This window comes from Rattus norvegicus, chromosome 6 (assembly GCF_021556685.1).
Source record: "Rattus norvegicus strain SHRSP/BbbUtx chromosome 6, alternate assembly SHRSP_T2T, whole genome shotgun sequence".
Classification (NCBI taxonomy): Eukaryota; Metazoa; Chordata; class Mammalia; order Rodentia; family Muridae; genus Rattus; species Rattus norvegicus.
This window is the reverse complement of record NC_141539.1, coordinates 76,433,145-76,454,531: the sequence shown is the minus strand read 5'-3', so window position 1 is coordinate 76,454,531 and position 21,387 is coordinate 76,433,145. Positions and strand designations below refer to the sequence as shown.

The 21,387-nt window shown below is 41.2% G+C and overlaps 1 protein-coding gene across 1 annotated transcript in view; it reads right to left on the bottom strand.

Annotated features, from left to right (window-relative positions):
- Window positions 1-667: 667 nt before the first annotated feature.
- The window catches only part of LOC148005239 (uncharacterized), a 37,177-nt gene continuing 16,457 nt past the window's right edge, over window positions 668-21,387 (bottom strand). The window contains exons 4-5 of the mRNA XM_087554994.1: window positions 18,415-18,479; window positions 668-2,869 (exon numbers count right to left, since the gene is read on the bottom strand). Of these exons, the coding sequence (XP_087411120.1) occupies window positions 18,452-18,479 (28 nt within the window). The 3' untranslated portion in view covers window positions 668-2,869; window positions 18,415-18,451. The remainder of the gene's footprint in view (window positions 2,870-18,414; window positions 18,480-21,387) is intronic.

Here is a 21,387-nt window from a genome sequence, read left to right as displayed (position 1 = left end):
CAGATACAGAGGGAGAGAGGGGGGACAAAACTGAGAAAAACACTTAGTTTCTGCCATTCTGGAGATAAAGAATGAGACATGTAACAGATGGGGTGGTGTGGGGCAAAGGGTTTAATAAGCTTCACTATTGGATTAGGTATTCATTTGATTTAAGCTGGCCCGTGTGGGGGCAGAAACAGAAGGAGACCACGCTCCTCTGACTCCTCGTGCTACAGGGTGCACAGCACTATCATGTGGACAAAACTGATGGAGCCTTACGTGCACATGCTGGGGAAAGAAGCACTCAGCTGTGAGGGCTGTGACTGCACCAGACACAAAGTCAGGGCCAAAGAAAGAACAGCTCAACGACAGTACAAATGTGATATTGCAAAGTTTAAAAAAGATCCTGGCCTACCAAAGAAACAATCAGAGAGTAAAGAGACAGCTGATAAAACGGAAGATGACCCCTGCCAATATTCATTTGACAGTGGAGTCATATCTAAAATATATAAAGAATTAAACAATGAACAAAAGAGTAAATAATATACTCAACAAACAGAATGGAAAATGAATGAATGCTTTTTCAAATGAGGTATAAACGGCCAATAAATACAAAAAGGAAGTCCAACATCCATAACCACCAGGGAAATGCAAATCAAAATGACACTGCAATTCCATTTTTTCCTTTACTGAAAATAGGTTTTTTTTTCCTCATATAATATATCCAGATTAGGGTTCCCCTCCCTCTACTCTCCCCAGTTCTTCCCCAACTCCCCTCCTACCCAGATCCATCTGCTTCCTCTCCCTTTCTCTCATTAAAAAGCAAACGTGCTTCAAAGGGATAATAATACAATATAATAAAATAAAATAATAAAACAAAAACTAAAACATCCGAATAGGACAAAACAAATAGTAGGAAAAGAGCCCAAGAAAAGGCACAAGAAAGAGATAAGGCACAGAGACCCATTCCTTTGCACACTCAGGAACCCTACCAAAGCACTAAGCTGGAAGCCATACTATATACACAAAGAACCTACAGGGCTAAAAAGGGGGAAAATGTAAAATGTAAATAAAAAGCGTTAAAAGTGCTAACAGGTTCCACTGAGTTTGTTTTCGGTTACATCAACTGCTGTGCAAGCTGCCTCCTCCCCTTAAGAGTCGTTTGTTTCCCCAGAGAGGCTCCCTTGGAGGAAAGCAAATCTTCACTGCAGGTCAGTATCGATTGGACAGAGCTTCTGTGTTAGGGATGGAGGCACGAGTTCACTTCTGCTGTCGGCTCTAGGGCCCCATCTGGTGCAGGTCTGTGCAGACCTGTGCTTGCTGCTTCAGTGTCTGTGAGCTCCTTTGAGCATTCTTCATGCTGATTTAGAGGCCTTGATTTCATGGTGTACTCTCTTCCCTCTGACTCTTGCATTCACCTCCTCTTCTTCAGGGTTTCTGAGCCCTGGCGGAGGGATTTGATGGAAATGTCTCGTTTAAGACTGAGTGTCCCAAGTGTTCTTGCGTGTTGTCTGGCTGTAGGTCTGATATAGGTTTAATCTATAACCATATGTCCAGATATGCCTGATAGACTCACGACTTGGAATCAGCATTAGTAAGGGGCACTCCTCCCCTTACTAAAGCATGTCAATTTGGATGGCGTGTTATACCTTTCCATAGGTGTAACCGTCACCTACTATCTGATTAGGGCAAATGCAATTGAACACCTGTACTTTTCCATTACTCCTTACGCTCAGGTCACCTTTTCTTTCTGTTCTCTTTTCCATCTCTGTTTCCCATGTCTCCCTAATTTCCTCTACCCGTATTTCCCCCATAAGGGCCTTTCTCTGTCTCTCAGGGAAAAGAATGCAAATCAACTTTCAAGTCATTCAGAGTCTCAGAGGGAAAGACTTCCAAGACCGCCATTCCTGGACCGCCATTCCTGGCACCAGCACTGTTTGACATCTTACAGCGTATGACTTCATCTAGCACACTATTAAGCTGACAGAGGGGCCACTCTCCTTTCCAAGTTACCGAAGGCCCCTCCTAAGAATGATAGCAAAGAGAACAAAGAACTCCCCATCCTGCTACAAATGAATTAGTAACAGGTAACTTGAGTGAAGCTTCTGCATGCAGGCAAGGAGATGGAGTACCAGCTCGAAGAGCCTTTCCTACCTGCCAGAAAGAAGAGGCTAACGTGCTTACGGAAGCAGTCGGATCTAGTCTCCAGACTTTTATCTGTTTCCATTTATTTACCTCAGAGTTTACAGCAGCAGGATTCAAGGACAAATTCTCTGTTGCTCATGGCAAATCATCATTCACTCCAGGAAGCCAAAATAAAAGAAAACAGGGAGCAAGAAATGAATGGTAGTAAGAACCAAATGCATTACCAAGCTAGGATGTTTTACATTATATTTTTTACGTAAAATGTTTAACTTTTCTCCCAGAACAGGAGTAGTACTTTGTCTGGTTTGTAACTTAACCCTCTGGCTTCATTGCTAATAAGGAAATTAATTGTAGCCCTGTGATTTCTTCCTTCATAAAAGCAAGAGACTCTAGTCACATCAGATGCAGAACCAACTGGGAATCTTAAGAAGATAATTCAACTGCATATGGTAGAACTCTGATGACACGGACTGAAACCCTCCTCTGACTATTCCTTTGTAGCCTTCAACAAACCTCTTAGAGCTTCAGGCTCCTGTCTGTGGAGACAGGGGTTCCTTTGCTATGGCGCCTCCAATCACTGGTTCTCTTCATGTAGGGTCATTCGGTCAAGAAATTGTTCTTCCTTCCATCTTCTTCCACCAGGAAAGACGGTTCATTCCCATCTCCTGTACCCCGTACTAGCCATGGTCTAACGCCTCGGAGATGGTTAATCTTGGTTGTCAACTTGATGGAATTCAGACTCACCCTAGAAACAAACCTCTTGACATGTGAGTGAGGGATTAACTCCCCTACCCAGCAACTCCACCCTCCCCACCAAATGAATGCAAAAAGAGAAGGAAGCTAAGTGCCTGCTCAGTGACTCACTGCATTGAGGTTGGGTTGCCATGGCTTCCACACCACGATGGATTGAACCCTCAGACTGGGGACCAAAATAAACCCTTCCTGACGTAGCTGGTTTTACTGGGTGTTTTGTCCTAACAGCATAATAGACTAATAAAATCTATGCTGGAAGCAGCTGAGATCTAGATGCACACTCTTGCTCCTTCCATTTTGCCTTGAATCAGATATGCTGCATGACATATATTCTTAATGGTGGCTTCTATAATGATTTTTGCTTATAGCTCACAGATATCCCTTGGCTATGAGCTCTCATCACAGATACCTCAGACAAAAGAATCCATTTTAAACTATAAAACAGAGCATGAATACCAAACTTATCATAATTGAACACTCCGTGTCTACCACTGAGAAGCTAATTATCCACACTTCATGGTTCTTCTGAGGTAGCATGTGGATCCAACCTATACCTTCAGCCTCAGGGGATTCAATCATTTCAATCCCTGCTCCTCCTTGGCCAGAAACAACACATCATTCCACTTGCCTAGAAAGATACCAATATTCCCTGACTTGCCACCAAAATTCACTGACTCAAATCTGACTCCAAGACATGGCTGTTCATTTAAAAGAGACTTAAGAAACTCATATGTCTGTCTTTCATTAGTAAGGGAAGATCTTCTTCAGAGACCCTTAAACCTGATCTACAAATGGTGGTCACAATTTGTTCATCGTTAATACTCTGCTCTTGTAAGATGAAAATCTTCTTACATGATCAGTGGTATGTTAAATACCACTTTGAGATTTTTTTTGAAAGTTTTCATAAAAGTCCCATCCCCACTGGCCAACTCATGGGATTGCCTACACCATAAAAAAAAAAAAAAGTGCATAAAAAAACACAGTGTGTTATCAGAGCGCTGTTTCTCCCTGTGGGAGAAAGGATGCCTCAGGAAGGAGTCAACTGCAGAAGCTTTCTGAATGATAGTTAAGGATTGTTGTGAGCAGTTGATAAAATGATAGAGATTTTTAAAAAGGAAGAAATGATTAAAAAGAGAAAGAAGTAGAAACACTGTGAGTGGGATGAAAATGAAACAATGTAATTCTCCAGGCTCTGGATTTTCATCATGAAAACCTTATTTTCTGGTGGATCTCAAGTCCTTTTCTATCTACAACACCAGAGTCCACCTATAAACTTCCCTACACTACTCTCAAATGCAGCAGACATACAAACACACCCCTGTTCCCTTCCTCTTCTGTGTAACTCCTGCATTCCCCATGGTACCAATATCATTCATATACCTGTGTTTAATGTCTGCAATCTGGGTAGAAATGGTGCCTCAGACTCAGGCAATTTGGTAAATTCCATGATGTCCAACAGAGAAGTTCATCAAAAGCCTCCCTGCTTCTAAACCTAAAATCCTAACAGGTGAACTCATCAGCCTCAACCCTCAGGCATAAGACAAATTCCTCATGGTGTCTGAATCTTATTACCTGCATGATCAATTTGGGAACAGTGTTATCAAAAGGGGGCTTCTGTAGAAAAAGAGGATTGACTGACAGCCAAATCTATTCAAGGAAAGTTTGAAAGTATCACTACTAAAAATGGTTCCTTTATGACTTAGCTAAACAAGGAGGCTTACACTTTACCTGTCAGCTCCATATTGTATTATGAAAGAAGCCCAGCCTCTGATGTTTCTTCTAGCAACCAACAGAACGGCATGTCTTGGTACCAGGCCCTCACCTTCTCTTCAGCCAACCCACTGAGATCCCCAGTACAGGACTCAACAGCATCCTCTCTGTAAAGATGTCAAAGAGGATGCTAACAACATGACTGTCTTACTGGAGATGTGGGCAAACCTGGAAAGAGACTGTAGATGTGTTCTAGTAGGACTACCCCAGTTTTAGTACAGGTTGGATTTCAGATCCCATACATAATACACAGCCACAGATTGCCCCACCCTTCTGTCAGAGGCTATAAATAACCTAGACTATAGACTGTCTGTCCCCAAAGCAGTCCTCACTTGGCCTTCTGTGTTGGGACATTAATCAATACCAGACAAGGCAAGAAGAGAGGGTATTAGGAAGAACAAAGATGGAGAGAACCCAGTGTCCTTGGCAAGACTCACATTACTATGCTCACAACATCCTGTCTTCTTTACAGACAGGACAGCTCCTGAGATCCAACAAACTCCTATCACCAGTTTCAATCACCACCATCTATCTCTTAAAGGAAAAATCAAGAACAACTTGGGCTTGTTTGCCCTGGTTTTATTGTGAAATCCAACAGTGACATGGGCAGAACAATAAAGTCATCACTAAAGATATCAAAATGAATAAGGAAAAACTCTCAAATCGGGATAGATGATTCCTAAAAGAAGAATGGGGCCATACCCTGAAAACCCAGAGAGACAAGAGGAAACTCCACAGTCCTGACATCAAGATTACTACATCCTGACCCTAAGCAAGGTATTCACAAATGCAGGATCTAAATATATAACCTATCACAAAGGGCATGGGTCCTACCACCTTTGTATCAGGCACTGAGAGAGCTGAGCCTTCTGGGAATTGGGATACAGACCACCACTGCAAGAAGAGTAAGGGAAGAGTGTGGGGAAGGGGAGTATCTCTCAAAGCAGAAAGAAAAGAGCTGGAGAGTAGGTCAGCACTGAAGAGTACTGGCTGCTATTCCAAAGGACCCCAGTTCAGTCCCTAGCACTCAAGTGGTGGCTCACAACCATATGTAACTCTGGTTCCAGAGGATTCAACGCCTTCTGCTGGCATCTGGAGGCACTGCACATAACATAGTGCAGATATACACACAGACAGAACATTCATACACTTAAAGTAAAAAAAAAATTAAATCTCAAAAAAATAAAAATTAATGGAAATAACAGTCCAAAAATAACGTTTGTATTTGTAGGACTCTTACAAAGATAAATGAAGGAGTAAACGTGTCCTTTGAAAAGTAAAACAAAAACAAATGCAATTTAAGAACTAGAAAACTTCATAGATAAGAAAGAACGCACGCATAGGCCAATTCATCTTTCATCCTTGATCCAAGAAGATGTAATTGTGACCCACAATTAGCCAAGGTGCTGAGGATAAGATACGTAAGAATTGCAGGTCCTAAAGGGATCTCATACACCTCAACCCCGTCCTGAGGCTCAGGGATGATTGTTGAAGAGGGGGCAGAAAAACTGTAAGAGCCAGAAATAGTGGGTAGCTACGAGGAAACTCATTATGATCTGGATACATCAGGGCAGCCGCACAGATGGACTCAAAGCAGATGCAAGAGTGTGTACAAGACCTGTGCAGGCCCAAGCCAGAGCAAAGTCCAACAAGGACAGAAGAGGTGGGCACACTCCCACCCCAAGCCAGGGAGTTATTGACAACCTACAGATGCTGGGATAGAAAGATGGTTTTCTCTATGAGTGTAGTCTCTAGTACAGACAGCACAATTTTATCTTTAAGGATTTTTTAAGGTGGGTAGAGAACGGGGTGATCAAAATCCTTAAAGATTTAATTTTTGGAAAAAAAAAAAAAGAGTTTACCTCCAGCTACACACACTCAAAAAAGTGTTGAAAACCGCTAAGAACAAGCAAACATAAAAGCCAGTTCGGTGACATGAAAAATATATTGAGAAGTTTCAAAATACATCCAATCAATCCTATAAAAATAGAGTTAATGGAAAAGAAACAATACTTGAAGGGGGCTTAGGTAATAATTTTAAGAACTGGAAAAACATGAGTTCAAAATTTGAAGACACATCCTGGTGAAGAATCAATAAAAATAAATCCATAAACACAGTGTGGTTAAACTACGGAGCATTGTAAAAGCTACTAGATAGAAAAGACAGATTCAGCCAAGGAAAAGACTTAGGCTAACAATAGATTTAACATTAGTAACAATCGATTTTAAGAGAAAGTGTCGCAATATTGCCCCCGTACTTAGAGGAAAATTTAGCCACGAGAATTCCATACTGTCCTCCCTACTTAACTGATGGGTGAACCTGCCACAGATTCTCATTTGGGGAAAAAATATGGAGAGCATCCTTCACAATGGTGTTAGTGAGGCCGAAGTCTAGGTACTTGGCTTTAGGAACAAAGGCTTCAGGGGGGGAAAAAAAAGCACAGAAAATACATAATGTGTTTATTTCACATTCATAACAATTTTATGAGTTTCTTTAGTTAGAAGAAAGCCACATGCTACTATAATAAAGATACATGGTATATTTCTTCTGGGAAAAGAGGAAGGAAGTGATTCTTTTCTTACCTGTGAAAGAAGAGATGTATTAAATAAACATAGGCTTACAGAACTTTCAATACACAACTAAATATGTTAGAACTGTAAGGGCAGCTACTAAAATGAGACAATGTGAATGTATGTTCCAAGTCAACAGAGAGAATACAAAGAAATGGGAGAGGATCAGGCCCACAGAAGACGGGAGTGGAGAAAAGGGACAGGAAGAGCAAGGAGGCAGGGAGGAGGATGACAGGAGACAGTGGGACTGCTGTGGTGGACGAAGCTCCATGTCTTCCAAAGATTTCTTCCAGTCACTGAGGAAGTGCTGCTAGGATGTGGCTGCAGGACTGTGTCCCAGACTCATCCTGCATGCAGGACAATGAGACCAGGTCTCATCAGAGAGAACGTGAGCAAAAAGTGTATAAACACAAAAGAACATACCTCTCTCAGCACCTCGTGGAACGTTCTCCAAAATGACCACGTACTCAGACACAAAGCAAGTCTCGAAAGATAAACTGAAAATTTTTGATAAATAGAAAACTGAAATAACACCCCGCATCCGATCTGACCACAGATAAAGCAGGATCAACAACAGAGACAACAAAAGCTTATGAACTGCGGATCCCGGCCCGCAGCAGCTCTCTGCTCCCAAACCCCGTGGGAGAGAGACCTCACCGCCTGGTCAGGTGGGCACTCCTGAGGCTGCAGAGCGGAAGAGACCACCAACACTGCCCACCCCTGCCCACATCCCTGGCCCAAGAGGAAACTGTATAAGGCCTCTGGGTTCCCGTAGGGGAGGGCACAGGAGCGGCAGGACCCCTGCGCCTGAAACACCGCCGGAACCTGAAGGAAACAGACCGGATAAACAGTTCTCTGCACCCAAATCCCATGGGAGGGAGAGCTAAACCTTCAGAGAGGCAGACACGCCTGGGAAACCAGAAGAGACGGCACTCTGCACACATCTCTGACGCCAGAGGAAAACACCCCACGAGCAAACTTGAGCCTCGGGACCACAGGTAAGACCAACTTTTCTGCTGCAAGTGACCTGCCTGGTGAACTCCAGACACAGGCCCACAGGAATAGCTGAAGACCTGTAGATAGGAAAAACTACACGCCCGAAAGCAGAACACTCTGTCCCCATAATTGGCTGAAAGAAAACAGGAAAACAGGTCTACAGCACTCCTGACACACAGGCTTATAGGACAGTCTAGCCACTGTCAGAAATAGCAGAACAAAGTAACACTAGAGATAATCTGATGGCGAGAGGCAAGCGCAGGAATCCAAGCAACACAAACCAAGACTACATGGCATCATCGGAGCCCAATTCTCCCACCAAAGAAAACACGGAATATCCAAACACACCAGAAAATCAAGATCTAGTTTCAAAATCATATTTGATCATGACGCTGGAGGACTTCAAGAAAGACATGAAGAACTCCCTTAGAGAACAAGTAGAAGCCTACAGAGAGGAATCGAAAAAATCCCTGAAAGAATTCCAGGAAAACACAATCAAACAGTTGAAGGAATTAAAAATGGAAATAGAAGCAATCAAGAAAGAACACATGGAAACAACCCTGGATATAGAAAACCAAAAGAAGAGACAAGGAGCTGTAGATACAAGCTTCACCAACAGAATACAAGAGATGGAAGAGAGAATCTCAGGAGCAGAAGATTCCATAGAAATCATTGACTCAACTGTCAAAGATAATGTAAAGCGGAAAAGGCTACTGGTCCAAAACATACAGGAAATCCAGGACTCAATGAGAAGATCAAACCTAAGGATAATAGGCATAGAAGAGAGTGAAGACTCCCAGCTCAAAGGACCAGTAAATATCTTCAACAAAATCATAGAAGAAAACTTCCCTAACCTAAAAAAAGAGATACCCATAGACATACAAGAAGCCTACAGAACTCCAAATAGATTGGACCAGAAAAGAAACACCTCCCGTCACATAATTGTCAAAACACCAAACGCACAAAATAAAGAAAGAATATTAAAAGCAGTAAGGGAAAAAGGTCAAGTAACATATAAAGGGAGACCTATCAGAATCACACCAGACTTCTCGCCAGAAACTATGAAGGCCAGAAGATCCTGGACTGATGTTATACAGACCCTAAGAGAACACAAATGCCAGCCCAGGTTACTGTATCCAGCAAAACTCTCAATTAACATTGATGGAGAAACCAAGATATTCCATGACAAAACCAAATTTACACAATATCTTTCCACAAATCCAGCACTACAAAGGATAATAAATGGTAAAGCCCAACATAAGGAGGCAAGCTATACCCTAGAAGAAGCAAGAAACTAATCGTCTTGGCAACAAAACAAAGAGAATGAAAGCACACAAACATAACCTCACATCCAAATATGAATATAACGGGAAGCAATAATCACTATTCCTTAATATCTCTCAATATCAATGGCCTCAACTCCCCAATAAAAAGACATAGATTAACAAACTGGATACACAACGAGGACCCTGCATTCTGCTGCCTACAGGAAACACACCTCAGAGACAAAGACAGACACTACCTCAGAGTGAAAGGCTGGAAAACAACTTTCCAAGCAAATGGTCAGAAGAAGCAAGCTGGAGTAGCCATTCTAATATCAAATAAAATCAATTTCCAACTAAAAGTCATCAAAAAAGATAAGGAAGGACACTTCATATTCATCAAAGGAAAAATCCACCAAGATGAACTGTCAATCCTAAATCTCTATGCCCCAAATACAAGGGCACCTACATACGTAAAAGAAACCTTACTAAAGCTCAAAGCACACATTGCACCTCACACAATAATAGTGGGAGATTTCAACACACCACTCTCATCAATGGACAGATCATGGAAACAGAAATTAAACAGAGACGTAGACAGACTAAGAGAAGTCATGAGCCAAATGGACTTAACAGATATTTATAGAACATTCTATCCTAAAGCAAAAGGATGTACCTTCTTCTCAGCTCCTCATGGTACTTTCTCCAAAATTGACCTTATAATTGGTCAAAAAACGGGCCTCAACAGGTACAGAAAGATAGAAATAATCCCATGCATGCTATCAGACCACCACGGCCTGAAACTGGTCTTCAATAACAATAAGGGAAGAATGCCCACATATACATGGAAATTGAACAATGCTCTACTCAGTGATAACCTGGTCAAGGAAGAAATAAAGAAAGAAATTAAAGACTTTTTAGAATTTAATGAAAATGAAGGTACAACATACCCAAACTTATGGGACACAATGAAAGCTGTGCTAAGAGGAAAACTCACAGCGCTGAGTGCCTGCAGAAAGAAACAGGAGAGAATATGTCAGCAGCTTGACAGCACACCTAAAAGCTCTATAGAAGCAAATACACCCAGGAGGAGTAGAAGGCAGGAAATAATCAAACTCAGAGCGGAAATCAACCAAGTAGAAACAAAAAGGACCATAGAAAGAATCAACAGAACCAAAAGTTGGTTCTTTGAGAAAATCAACAAGAGAGATAAACCCTTAGCCAGACTAACGAGAGGACACAGAGAGTGTGTCCAAATTAACAAAATCAGAAATGAAAAGGGAGACATAACTACAGATTCAGAGGAAATTCAAAAAATCATCAGATCTTACTATAAAAGCCTATATTCAACAAAACTTGAAAATCTTCAGGAAATGGACAATTTCCTAGACAGATACCAGGTACCGAAGTTAAATCAGGAACAGATAAACCAGTTAAACAACCCCATAACTCCTAAGGAAATAGAAGCAGTCATTAAAGGTCTCCCAACCAAAAAGAGCCCAGGTCCAGACGGGTTTAGTGCAGAATTCTATCAGACCTTCATAGAAGACCTCATACCAATACTATCCAAACTATTCCACAAAATTGAAACAGATGGATCACTACCGAATACCTTCTATGAAGCCACAATTACTCTTATACCTAAACCACACAAAGACCCAACAAAGAAAGAGAACTTCAGACCAATTTCCCTTATGAATATCGACGCAAAAATACTCAATAAAATTCTGGCAAACCGAATCCAAGAGCACATCAAAACAATCATCCACCATGATCAAGTAGGCTTCATCCCAGGCATGCAGGGATGGTTTAATATACGGAAAACCATCAACGTGATCCATTATATAAACAAACTGAAAGAACAAAACCACATGATCATTTCATTAGATGCTGAGAAAGCATTTGACAAAATTCAACACCCCTTCATGATAAAAGTCCTGGAAAGAATTGGAATTCAAGGTCCATACCTAAACATAGTAAAAGCCATATACAGCAAACCAGTTGCTAACATTAAACTAAATGGAGAGAAACTTGAAGCAATCCCACTAAAATCAGGGACTAGACAAGGCTGCCCACTCTTTCCCTACTTATTCCATATAGTTCTTGAAGTTCTAGCCAGAGCAATCAGACAACAAAAGGAGGTCAAGGGGATACAGATCGGAAAAGAAGAAGTCAAAATATCACTATTTGCAGATGATATGCTAGTATATTTAAGTGATCCCAAAAGTTCCACCAGAGAACTACTAAAGCTGATAAACAACTTCAGCAAAGTGGCTGGGTATAAAATTAACTCAAATAAATCAGTAGCTTTCCTCTACACAAAAGAGAAACAAGCCGAGAAAGAAATTAGGGAAACGGGCTGGAGAGATGGCTCAGTGGTTAAGAGCACTGACTGTTCTTCCCGAGGTCCTGAGTTCAAATCCCAGCAACCACATGGTGGCTCACAACCATCTGTAATGAGATCTGATGCCCTCTTCTGGTGTGTCTGAAGGCAGCTACAGTGTACTCATATATAATAAATAAATAAAATATTAAAAAAAAAGAAAGAAAGAAATTAGGGAAAGGACACCCTTCATAATAGACCCAAATAATATAAAGTACCTCGGTGTGACTTTAACCAAGCAAGTAAAAGATTTGTACAATAAGAACTTCAAGACTCTGAGGAAAGAAATTGAGGAAGACCTCAGAAGATGGAAAGATCTCCCATGCTCATGGATTGGCAGGATTAATATGGTAAAAATGGCCATTTTAACAAAAGCAATCTACAGATTCAATGCAATCCCCATCAAAATACCAATCCAATTCTTCAAAGAGTTAGACAGAACAATTTGCAAATTCATCTGGAATAACAAAAAACCCAGGATAGCTAAAACTATCCTCAACAATAAAAGGACTTCAGGGGGAATCACTATCCCTGAACTCAAGCAGTATTACAGAGCAATAGTGATAAAAACTGCATGGTATTGGTACAGAGACAGACAGATAGACCAATGGAACAGAATTGAAGACCCAGAAATGAACCCACACACCTATGGGCACTTGATTTTTGACAAAGGAGCCAAAACCATCCAATGGAAAAAAGATAGCATTTTCAGCAAATGGTGCTGGTTCAACTGGAGGGCAACATGTAGAAGAATGCAGATCGATCCATGCTTATCACCCTGTACAAAGCTTAAGTCCAAGTGGATCAAGGACCTCCACATCAAACCAGACACACTCAAACTAATAGAAGAAAAGCTAGGGAAGCATCTGGAACACATGGGCACTGGAAAAAATTTCCTGAACAAAACACCAATGGCTTATGCTCTAAGATCAAGAATCGACAAATGGGATCTCATAAAACTGCAAAGCTTCTGTAAGGCAAAGGACACTGTGGTTAGGACAAAAGAGCAACCAACAGTTTGGGAAAAGATTTTTACCAATCCTTCAACAGATAGAGGCCTTATGTCCAAAATATACAAAGAACTCAAAAGTTAGACCGCAGGGAGACAAATAACCCTATTAAAAAATGGGGTTCAGAGCTAAACAAAGAATTCACAGCTGAGGAATGCCGAATGGCTGAGAAACACCTAAAGAAATGTTCAACATCTTTAGTCATAAGGGAAATGCAAATCAAAACAACCCTGAGATTTCACCTCACACCAGTGAGAATGGCTAAGATCAAAAACTCAGGTGACAGCAGATGCTGGCGAGGATGCGGAGAAAGAGGAACATTCCTCCATTGTTGGTGGGATTGCAGACTGGTACAATCATTCTGGAAATCAGTCTGGAGGTTCCTCAGAAAATTGGACATTGAACTGCCTAAGGATCCAGCTATACCTCTCTTGGGCATATACCCAAAAGATGCCCCAACATATAAAAAAGACACGTGCTCCACTATGTTCATCGAAGCCTTATTTATAATAGCCAGAAGTTGGAAAGAACCCAGATGCCCTTCAACAGAGGAATGGATACAGAAAATGTGGTACATCTACACAATGGAATATTACTCAGCTATCAAAAACAATGACTTTATGAAATTCGTAGGCAAATGGTTGGAACTGGAAAATATCATCTTGAGTGAGGTAACCCAATCACAGAAAAACACACATGGTATGCACTCATTGATAAGTGGCTAGTAGCCCAAATGCTTGAATTACCCTAGATGCACAGAACACATGAAACTCAAGATGGATGATCAGAATGTGAGTGCTTCACTCCTTCTTTAAAAGGGGAACAAGAATACCCTTGGCAGGGAAGAGAGAGGCAAAGATTAAAACAGACACAGAAGGAACACCCATTCAGAGCCTGCCCCACATGTGGCCCATACATATACAGTCATCCAATTAGACAAGAAGGATGAAGCAAAAGAAGTGCAGGCCGACAGGAGCCGGATGTAGATCGCTCCTGAGAGACACAGCCAGAATACTGCAAATACAGAGGCGAATGCCAGCAGCAAACCACTGAACTGAGAATAGGACCCCCGTTGAAGGAATCAGAGAAAGAACTAGAAGAGGTTGAAGGGGCTCGAGACCCCATATGAATAACAATGCCAAGCAACCAGAGCTTCCAGGGACTAAGCCACTACCTAAAGACTATACATGGACTGACCCTGGACTCTGACCCCATAGGTAGCAATGAATATCCTAGTAAGAGCAGCAGTGGAAGGGGAAGCCCTGGGTCCTGCTAAGACTGAACCCCCAGTGAACTAGATTGTTTGGGGGGAGGGCGGCAATGGGGGGAGGATGGGGAGGGGAGCACCCATAAAGAAGGGGAGGGAGGAGGGGATGTTTGCCCGGAAATCGGGAAAGGGAATAACACTCGAAATGTATACAAGAAATACTCAAATTAATAAAAAAAAAAACTTATGAACTTATGGATACTGGACAACTCACTACTGAGTGAAAATGGGGGCAAGATAGAAATTAAGAAAAAATGAAAGACTTCAGGACTTTATAGAAGTGAATGAGAAGGAAGTCATAAACATACTCAAAGAAGGCCCTCTAAATCGACATGACTGATATGATATGCCTATCAACTCGGAAACTAAGGCACCATGCTCAGGGCCTGCATGGTCTGAACCAGTTTGGGTCCTTGAGCTGAAAATAGACTTAAGCCCCCATCCCTAAGCCAGAAACTACCCAACTGAGAACCACTTGCAAATAAAAGTTGAGTTTATTCCAAGGGAGTCTCACTGGAGAAACAAAGGACTCTCAAGGGTAGGCCACACGAGTGGCAGTAGAGAGCCAAGAGAAAATGAACTTCTCACATCTCTGGAGGTTTCTCGTCTCACTATATTGTCAGAACTATTTCTTTTATTTTAATTTTATCTTATTATTTTTAACTTTTATTTTTTATCCTCTCTTTACAGATACTTTGTGTGTGTATATATATATATATGTATATATATATAATGGTTTCTTGTTTAGTTTTTAATGGAATTTCCAACTACATGAACAAGTGAGATTGTTTCTCATTTGTGCCTTCTCTTGGGCTCTTTTCCTTCTATTTGCTTTATCCAATTCTGATGTATTCATTTTTTATCATATCATATGTTATATATTATACTATACTATACTATTACATTATTCTGTCTTAGAAGACTGTATGTTTTCTAATAATGTCTTAGGGTTTTACTGCTGTGAACAGATACCAAGACCAAGGCAACTCTTATAAAGGACATTTAACTGGGGCTGGCTTACAAGTTCAGATGTTCAGTCTATTATCATTATGGTGGGACCAGGGCAACATTGGGCAGGAATGGTGCAGGAGGAGCTGAGAGCTCTACATCTTCATCTTGAGGCTGCTAGGAGAAACCTGACTTCCAGGCAGCTAGGACAAGGGTATTAAAATCCACACCCACAGTGGCACACCTACTCCAACAAGGCCACACCTCTAAATAATGCTATTCCCTGGGCCAAGAATACACATCCATCACATTCCACTCTGGCCCCCATAGGCTTGTTCAAATATATGAATCTATGGGGGCCATACCTAAACAGAGCATAATGCCAAAAACATGTAGTCCAACTTCAAAAGTCCCCATAGTCTGTAGCAGTCTCAACAATGTTAAAAGTCTAAAGTTCAAGGTCTCTTCTAAGATTCATCCAATCACTTAACTGTAATCCCCAAAGCAAGACAGGAAACCAGCTGGGCAAACTCCAAACTCTGCATCTCCAATTCTGGTGTCAAAGTGGTCTTCAGATCTCCAACTCCTTTTTCATATTTGTTGATGGCAACAAAATTCTTTCTCCTGGGATGGTTCCACTCCCCGTTAGCAGCTTTCCTCAGCAGATAGCCACAGCTCTGGCATTTTGAACATCTTGAGGTCTCCAAGGCAACTTCAATGTTACAGCTTCGTGTTTCAATGTCTGGGATCTACACATGATCTTCTGGACTCCTCCAAAGGGCTGGTGTCACTCCTCCAGCTCTGCCCTCTGTAGCTCAGGTTGATCCACCCCACTGCTGCTGCTGTTCTTGGTGATCATCCCATGCCACTGGCATCTCCAATACATTGGGGTCTTCGGCTGCAGCTAGGCGTCATCAATAGCCTCTCATAGGCTCTCTTCTCTCATCAAATCCTTTGCATGACCCCTTCAGTCCTGGGCGTTCCGTTGCAACAGAGGCTGTACCTTCACCAATGGCCTTCCATGACCTCTCACAGCGCCCAGCCTCCACTGCTCTTCATGACCCCTTCATGCCTTCAAAACCAGCACCACCTGGGTGACTCTTACGCATTACCAAGTACAGCTGCAGCATGAGGTACAACCTTGGCTATCTCTGGAACACAGCTTCTTTGTGCTCTCAGAAAACACTTCTCAGAAGATTTCACCTCAGTGATGCTGGTCTCTTCTTAATCCCCACTAATTTCTTAGCTCCAGCTGACCAGCATCAATTATCCTAGTAGTCTCCTTCTCTTCTTGACTCTAAAGCCAGAGCCACATGGCCAAAGCTGCTGAGTTCTGCTGCTTCCTGGGGGACAACATGGCCCCTTGTTCTATTACATTATCACTAGCTTTCGGTTTTCTACCTCCTTCACTGCCTAAGCTTAGCTGTCCTGGAACTTGCTCTGAAGACTGACTTTGAACTTACGCCTGTCTCCTAAGTGCTGGGAATAAAGGTGTGTACTGCCATGCCTTATCCTAAAACTTGCTTTGTCCCAGGCTGACCTTGAACTCAGAGATCTGCTTGCCTCAGTCTCCTGGAATCAAAGGCGTGTACTGCCACACCTGGTCCTAAACTTAGCTGGGTGAAATCTTTGTCTCAAGGTCACCACTCCCTTAATTCAACTTAATATCCTTGAACACAGGATTCGGCTCCATTTCCCTTCCCAGTGTTCCTCACATATTTTATATTTTTCCTTTCTAAGCTTGCTATGCTTGTTCAAAACACTTTTCATGAGACTTAACCAGAGAACAAAGTTTCTGCTGCGCTTTTTTTGAGATTTCCTTTGTCAATGCAGTTAATATAAATATCTTTACCTTAGCCTCAGGTAGACTCTTCAGAGAAGGGAAGAAAGCAGCTACATTCTTCAGCAAAAATATCACAAAAAAGTATCATAGTCTCTAGGCCCCACACTGAGATTCTTTTCCACTGAACCCTCCTGGGCCATGTCTGCACAGTTCAAATCAATCTCAGCAACCAAGCCTTTCATATTCTTACTAGGACAGCCCATCAAGCCCCACTTACAGCAGTTCACTGCTTTTCAAATACAAATCCCCCAAATCCACATTCTTCAAGACAAAAGCCTGGTCAGACCTATCACAGCAATACCCCAGTCTCTGGTACCAACTTCTGTCTTAGTTAGGGCTTTACTGCTGTGAACAGATACCAAGACCAAGGCAACTCTTATAAGGACAGCATTTAATTGGGGCTGTCTTACAGGTTCAGAGGTTCAGTCCATTATCATCATGGTGGGACCGTGGCAGCATCCAGTCAGGCATGGCACAGGCAGAGTTGAGAGCTCTATATGTTTATCTGGAGGCTGCTAGGAGAAATCTGACGTCCAGGCAGCTAAGACAAGGGTATTAAAGGCTAACACAGTGGCACACCTACTCCAACAAGGCCACACTCCAAATAATCCCTGAACCAAGCATATATAAACCATCACAAATAAGATTTAGGAATGGACTTGATCTAGATGGGGGAGGAGGTGGAGGGGATACCATAACCAGGATTATTATATGAGGCAAAAAAGATGATAAAGAATACTTTCAAAACTAGAACAACTTTTGAAATTTCCTACATCCTTATTTTTAAGCATGTGCTGGGCAGTTTTATGTCAATTTGACATAAGCTAGAGTTATCTGAGAGGAGGGAGCTTCATTGAAAAAAAAAATGTCTAAGATGGGGACCTAGGCAAACCTGTGGGGCTTTTTCTTAATTAGAGATTGGTGGGGGAGGGCTCTGTCTATTGTGGGTAATGCCACCCCTGGGCTAGTGGTCCTGCGTTCTATAACAAAACAGGTTGAGCAAGTCATGGTGTGCAAGCCTATAAGCAGCACCCTTCCATGGCCTCTGCCATCAGCTCCTGCCGCCTCATTCCTGCCCTGCTTGAGTTCCTGCCCTCAATGCTTTTGATGATTTTTAAATGAAACTGTGAATGAAGTAAAGCTTTCCTCTCCGAGTTGCTTTTCATCATGATGTTTCATCAGAGATAGTAACCCTAAATAAGACAAAGGGATTGTAGGAGTGTTTTACTTACATACCTTACAAACTGAGAAGAAACCTTAAATTAGGAGAGTTAGAACCTAAATAATTAGAACCATCTTAAATCAATGTATATGGGATCCCTTTAATTTTAGAATATTTCAGTCTAAATTAGTAGCATTGCCTGGATTTAGGAAAGTATTACATATTCACTAAGAGGCAAATAAATACCTTTCTGAAAGATAAAATGCAGATACAAAGCCCCCAAATTGTAAAGATGAAGGATAAACAGACAGGTCCCCAAACTTACCAACTCTGTACCTCATATCTGGTATGAAAGCCCCTTGTTAGTGAGCACAGCATTCCTGTCTGGGTCTAAAGAAGATAAAGTCATAAAAAGATAAGTTTTTCTGGAGGTTTTCACCCAACAGAGACTGTATCTCTAAAAGTAGTTATAGAGTATGGTCAATATACCTTAACACCAAATTCCCAACCACTGCTGTCAAAGGTTAGCACTGAATCATCCGTGGCAAGACAAAGAAACTATAAAATTAACAGAGAGTGTTTAATAAGAAAATGCCATCAAATTTCTATTGTCATTTATAAATGAAGAAAAATGTATCTGAGCTTTAATTAGACCATAAACTGTACTTTCCCAGATTATAAATATACTCAGCTTTGTTAGGAGAGTCTGCTGGGAAACTCAGTGGAAGAACCCCAAACTTATATAAAACCATTTTTTAAATTAAAACCACACCTCTTCTGTGGATTAAAAAGAGGAACATGTATCAGAGATTTTTAGGTAATGTATTAATCAATACAGATATATGATACAGCCAATTCAAAGGAGAACTTTTTAAATTGTGTAGAATAGAGGAATGTTGGGATGGCGGTGCAAATGGAAGCCAAACTGGCTTCCTACCAAGGGTCCAGGTCAGCATCTGGACTCTGGAACAAAGACTACTTTGCACTGCTCATTTACCTACAACTTACATAGTTGTAAGACAGCTTCTGTAGACTCAGACTTAGATATTAGACTCCAGACAATGACCCTTTACGCCCACACATTTTTCATACACCTATCCTTTAAAACAAGACCGAAGGGGGAAATGAGTTTATCCACAGGTTAACTCGTAGCAACTACAAGAAATTTAGGACGTTCATCTGACAGCTTCCCCCATCCCTCTGGCACGTTCAATGAAACACTCACTACGAATTAAGTGCTTACCGTGAGAAAACGCTGTGCACAATAAGGATGTCACAAAGTGTCAAAGCAAGAACACAGCTCTCACCTCAAGGGTAGTAAGAGACATTCTAGAGACAAATATGAGTGGCATGACCTAGAAACCCAGATTCAGGTCACCTCAATTCTCATGTTCCAAAATGCTCATAGTTTTATCGAGTTTTAACACTAACAGATTTTTTTTAAAGCCACAAGTCAAGGCATTTAAAAACCTTTTTTACTTATTTATTTTTTACTTTTGTGTACGTTCACAATATGTGTTGCCACCACATAGTACTGGGAGTTGAACTCAGGTCTTCTGCACGGACCTCAAGTGCTTGGAACTGCTCAGCCATCCCTCTGGACCCTAAAATATCTTTTAAAACACAGATCACTGCGGGGAGATATTCTGTATCATTCTTTGAATGACTAGAGTAGATCAAACCTCTAGACGCTGTCAGAAATTGAGTCCGGGATCTATTGCTAGGCAAGTTTAGAAAGTGTTAATCTAGCATGCTTTCGTTTATGGAGTTAGACGCCAGAAATGAAACAGACTGTACATCTCTTAAAAATAGTACATCTCTTAAAAGCTTATAGTTCTTTCCGAAAGTCCCGCAGGACTGCTGGGTTTGTCCTGAATGTAGCCGTAAAGTGGGAGGGGAGAGGGAAAGGCAGAGGAGTGGTAGAGAATTCAAGATGGGAGGGGGGTTGGGGGTGGGGGGGGATGAGGACAAACGCAAGGTTGACAGTTCAAAGGGAGAACTCCAAGTATTCAAAGAGATCTCCCAGAAACCCAAGTGCTGCTCAGGACGACTAAATCAGGACCTTCACAGGAAGGTTCCTACATTGGTACTTTGTAGGTTGTTGTAATGGTGGCAACCTGGAATCCAGGTTGAGCACCTCAGTCTCCTAGCTTGAGCTCATCCATGTGAGAGGAGATGAAACACGTCACAGATGAGGTGGTTTCAAATGACTCAGCTCTTCCTGCTAAGGAGGATGTAAAGATTTGGGTTGAGTCTCTTCTAAGTGAGAGCAAAATTCCTGAACAGGAAATAACTTGTGATGGATGTTAGATTTTTGTTGTCATTGCTTTTAAAGGTGTCAGATCACAGGATGTTCCTTTTCTGTGACTAAAAAGAACAACAGCAGAGTTGATTTTCTACCAATCAGTGTGTACTATCCTTCTATGTCGGAGGGACAACTCAGAAGTATGTTTGGGAAATGATAGCTTTAACTCTTTTTCCTTGTAACCTACTGAAAACAGTATTGACTTAATGATACTCAGTGGTGGAAAGGAAAGAGAAATGGAGTTGGCCTCGAACACTGATAGGGTCGGCACCAATACTGTTCAGAGGAGCTTAGTCTCAGTTCCCTTTCTCTGAAAAAAAAAACTCATTATAGCTAAAAAGTCGTTGATTTTAAGATGTACTACAGTTTGACAAAATTATCCAATAAGTAGTTTTAAGTAGCTATTTTTGAATAAAACCACAGAATTACTGTTAATGCAAACAAGGGTTATTATGACAATAATATTTACTAACAATAAAGTCCAAATGTTCCAGAATTCAAAAATAAATTTTTCCTTATTAAAAAAAAATCTAATCTGAGGAAATCCTTCAAATAAATATCTCCTAAAGCTAAGTTGTTAACCATGCCTATTAAATTTATCATTCTCACAAAAGCAAATCTTAATTCAAGGCTCGAAAACTTTAAATGATACCTACTTACTGTAAACTGTCCTAAATGACTCTTAGAAGATATAATAAAAAAACTATTTTTCCATAAAAAAAACTGGATGATTACATATACTTTGGGGTAAAAGAACAGGCTTTTTAAAATTAAACTATTAATGTGGGATCTTAAATATATTTCGAGTTCAGCAGAAGAGGAAAGTGTCTTAATATTGCAAATGTGTAGTGTTAAGACATGAACATAACTTATGACAAAAGCATAAGACTGAGTAAACATGTTCAACATGTTCAGTCATGTATGCAGTGTGAACGGGAGGAAAACAGGATGGGAAACAAGAAATAGGAAAACACTATAAGAAAAACAGGAGTC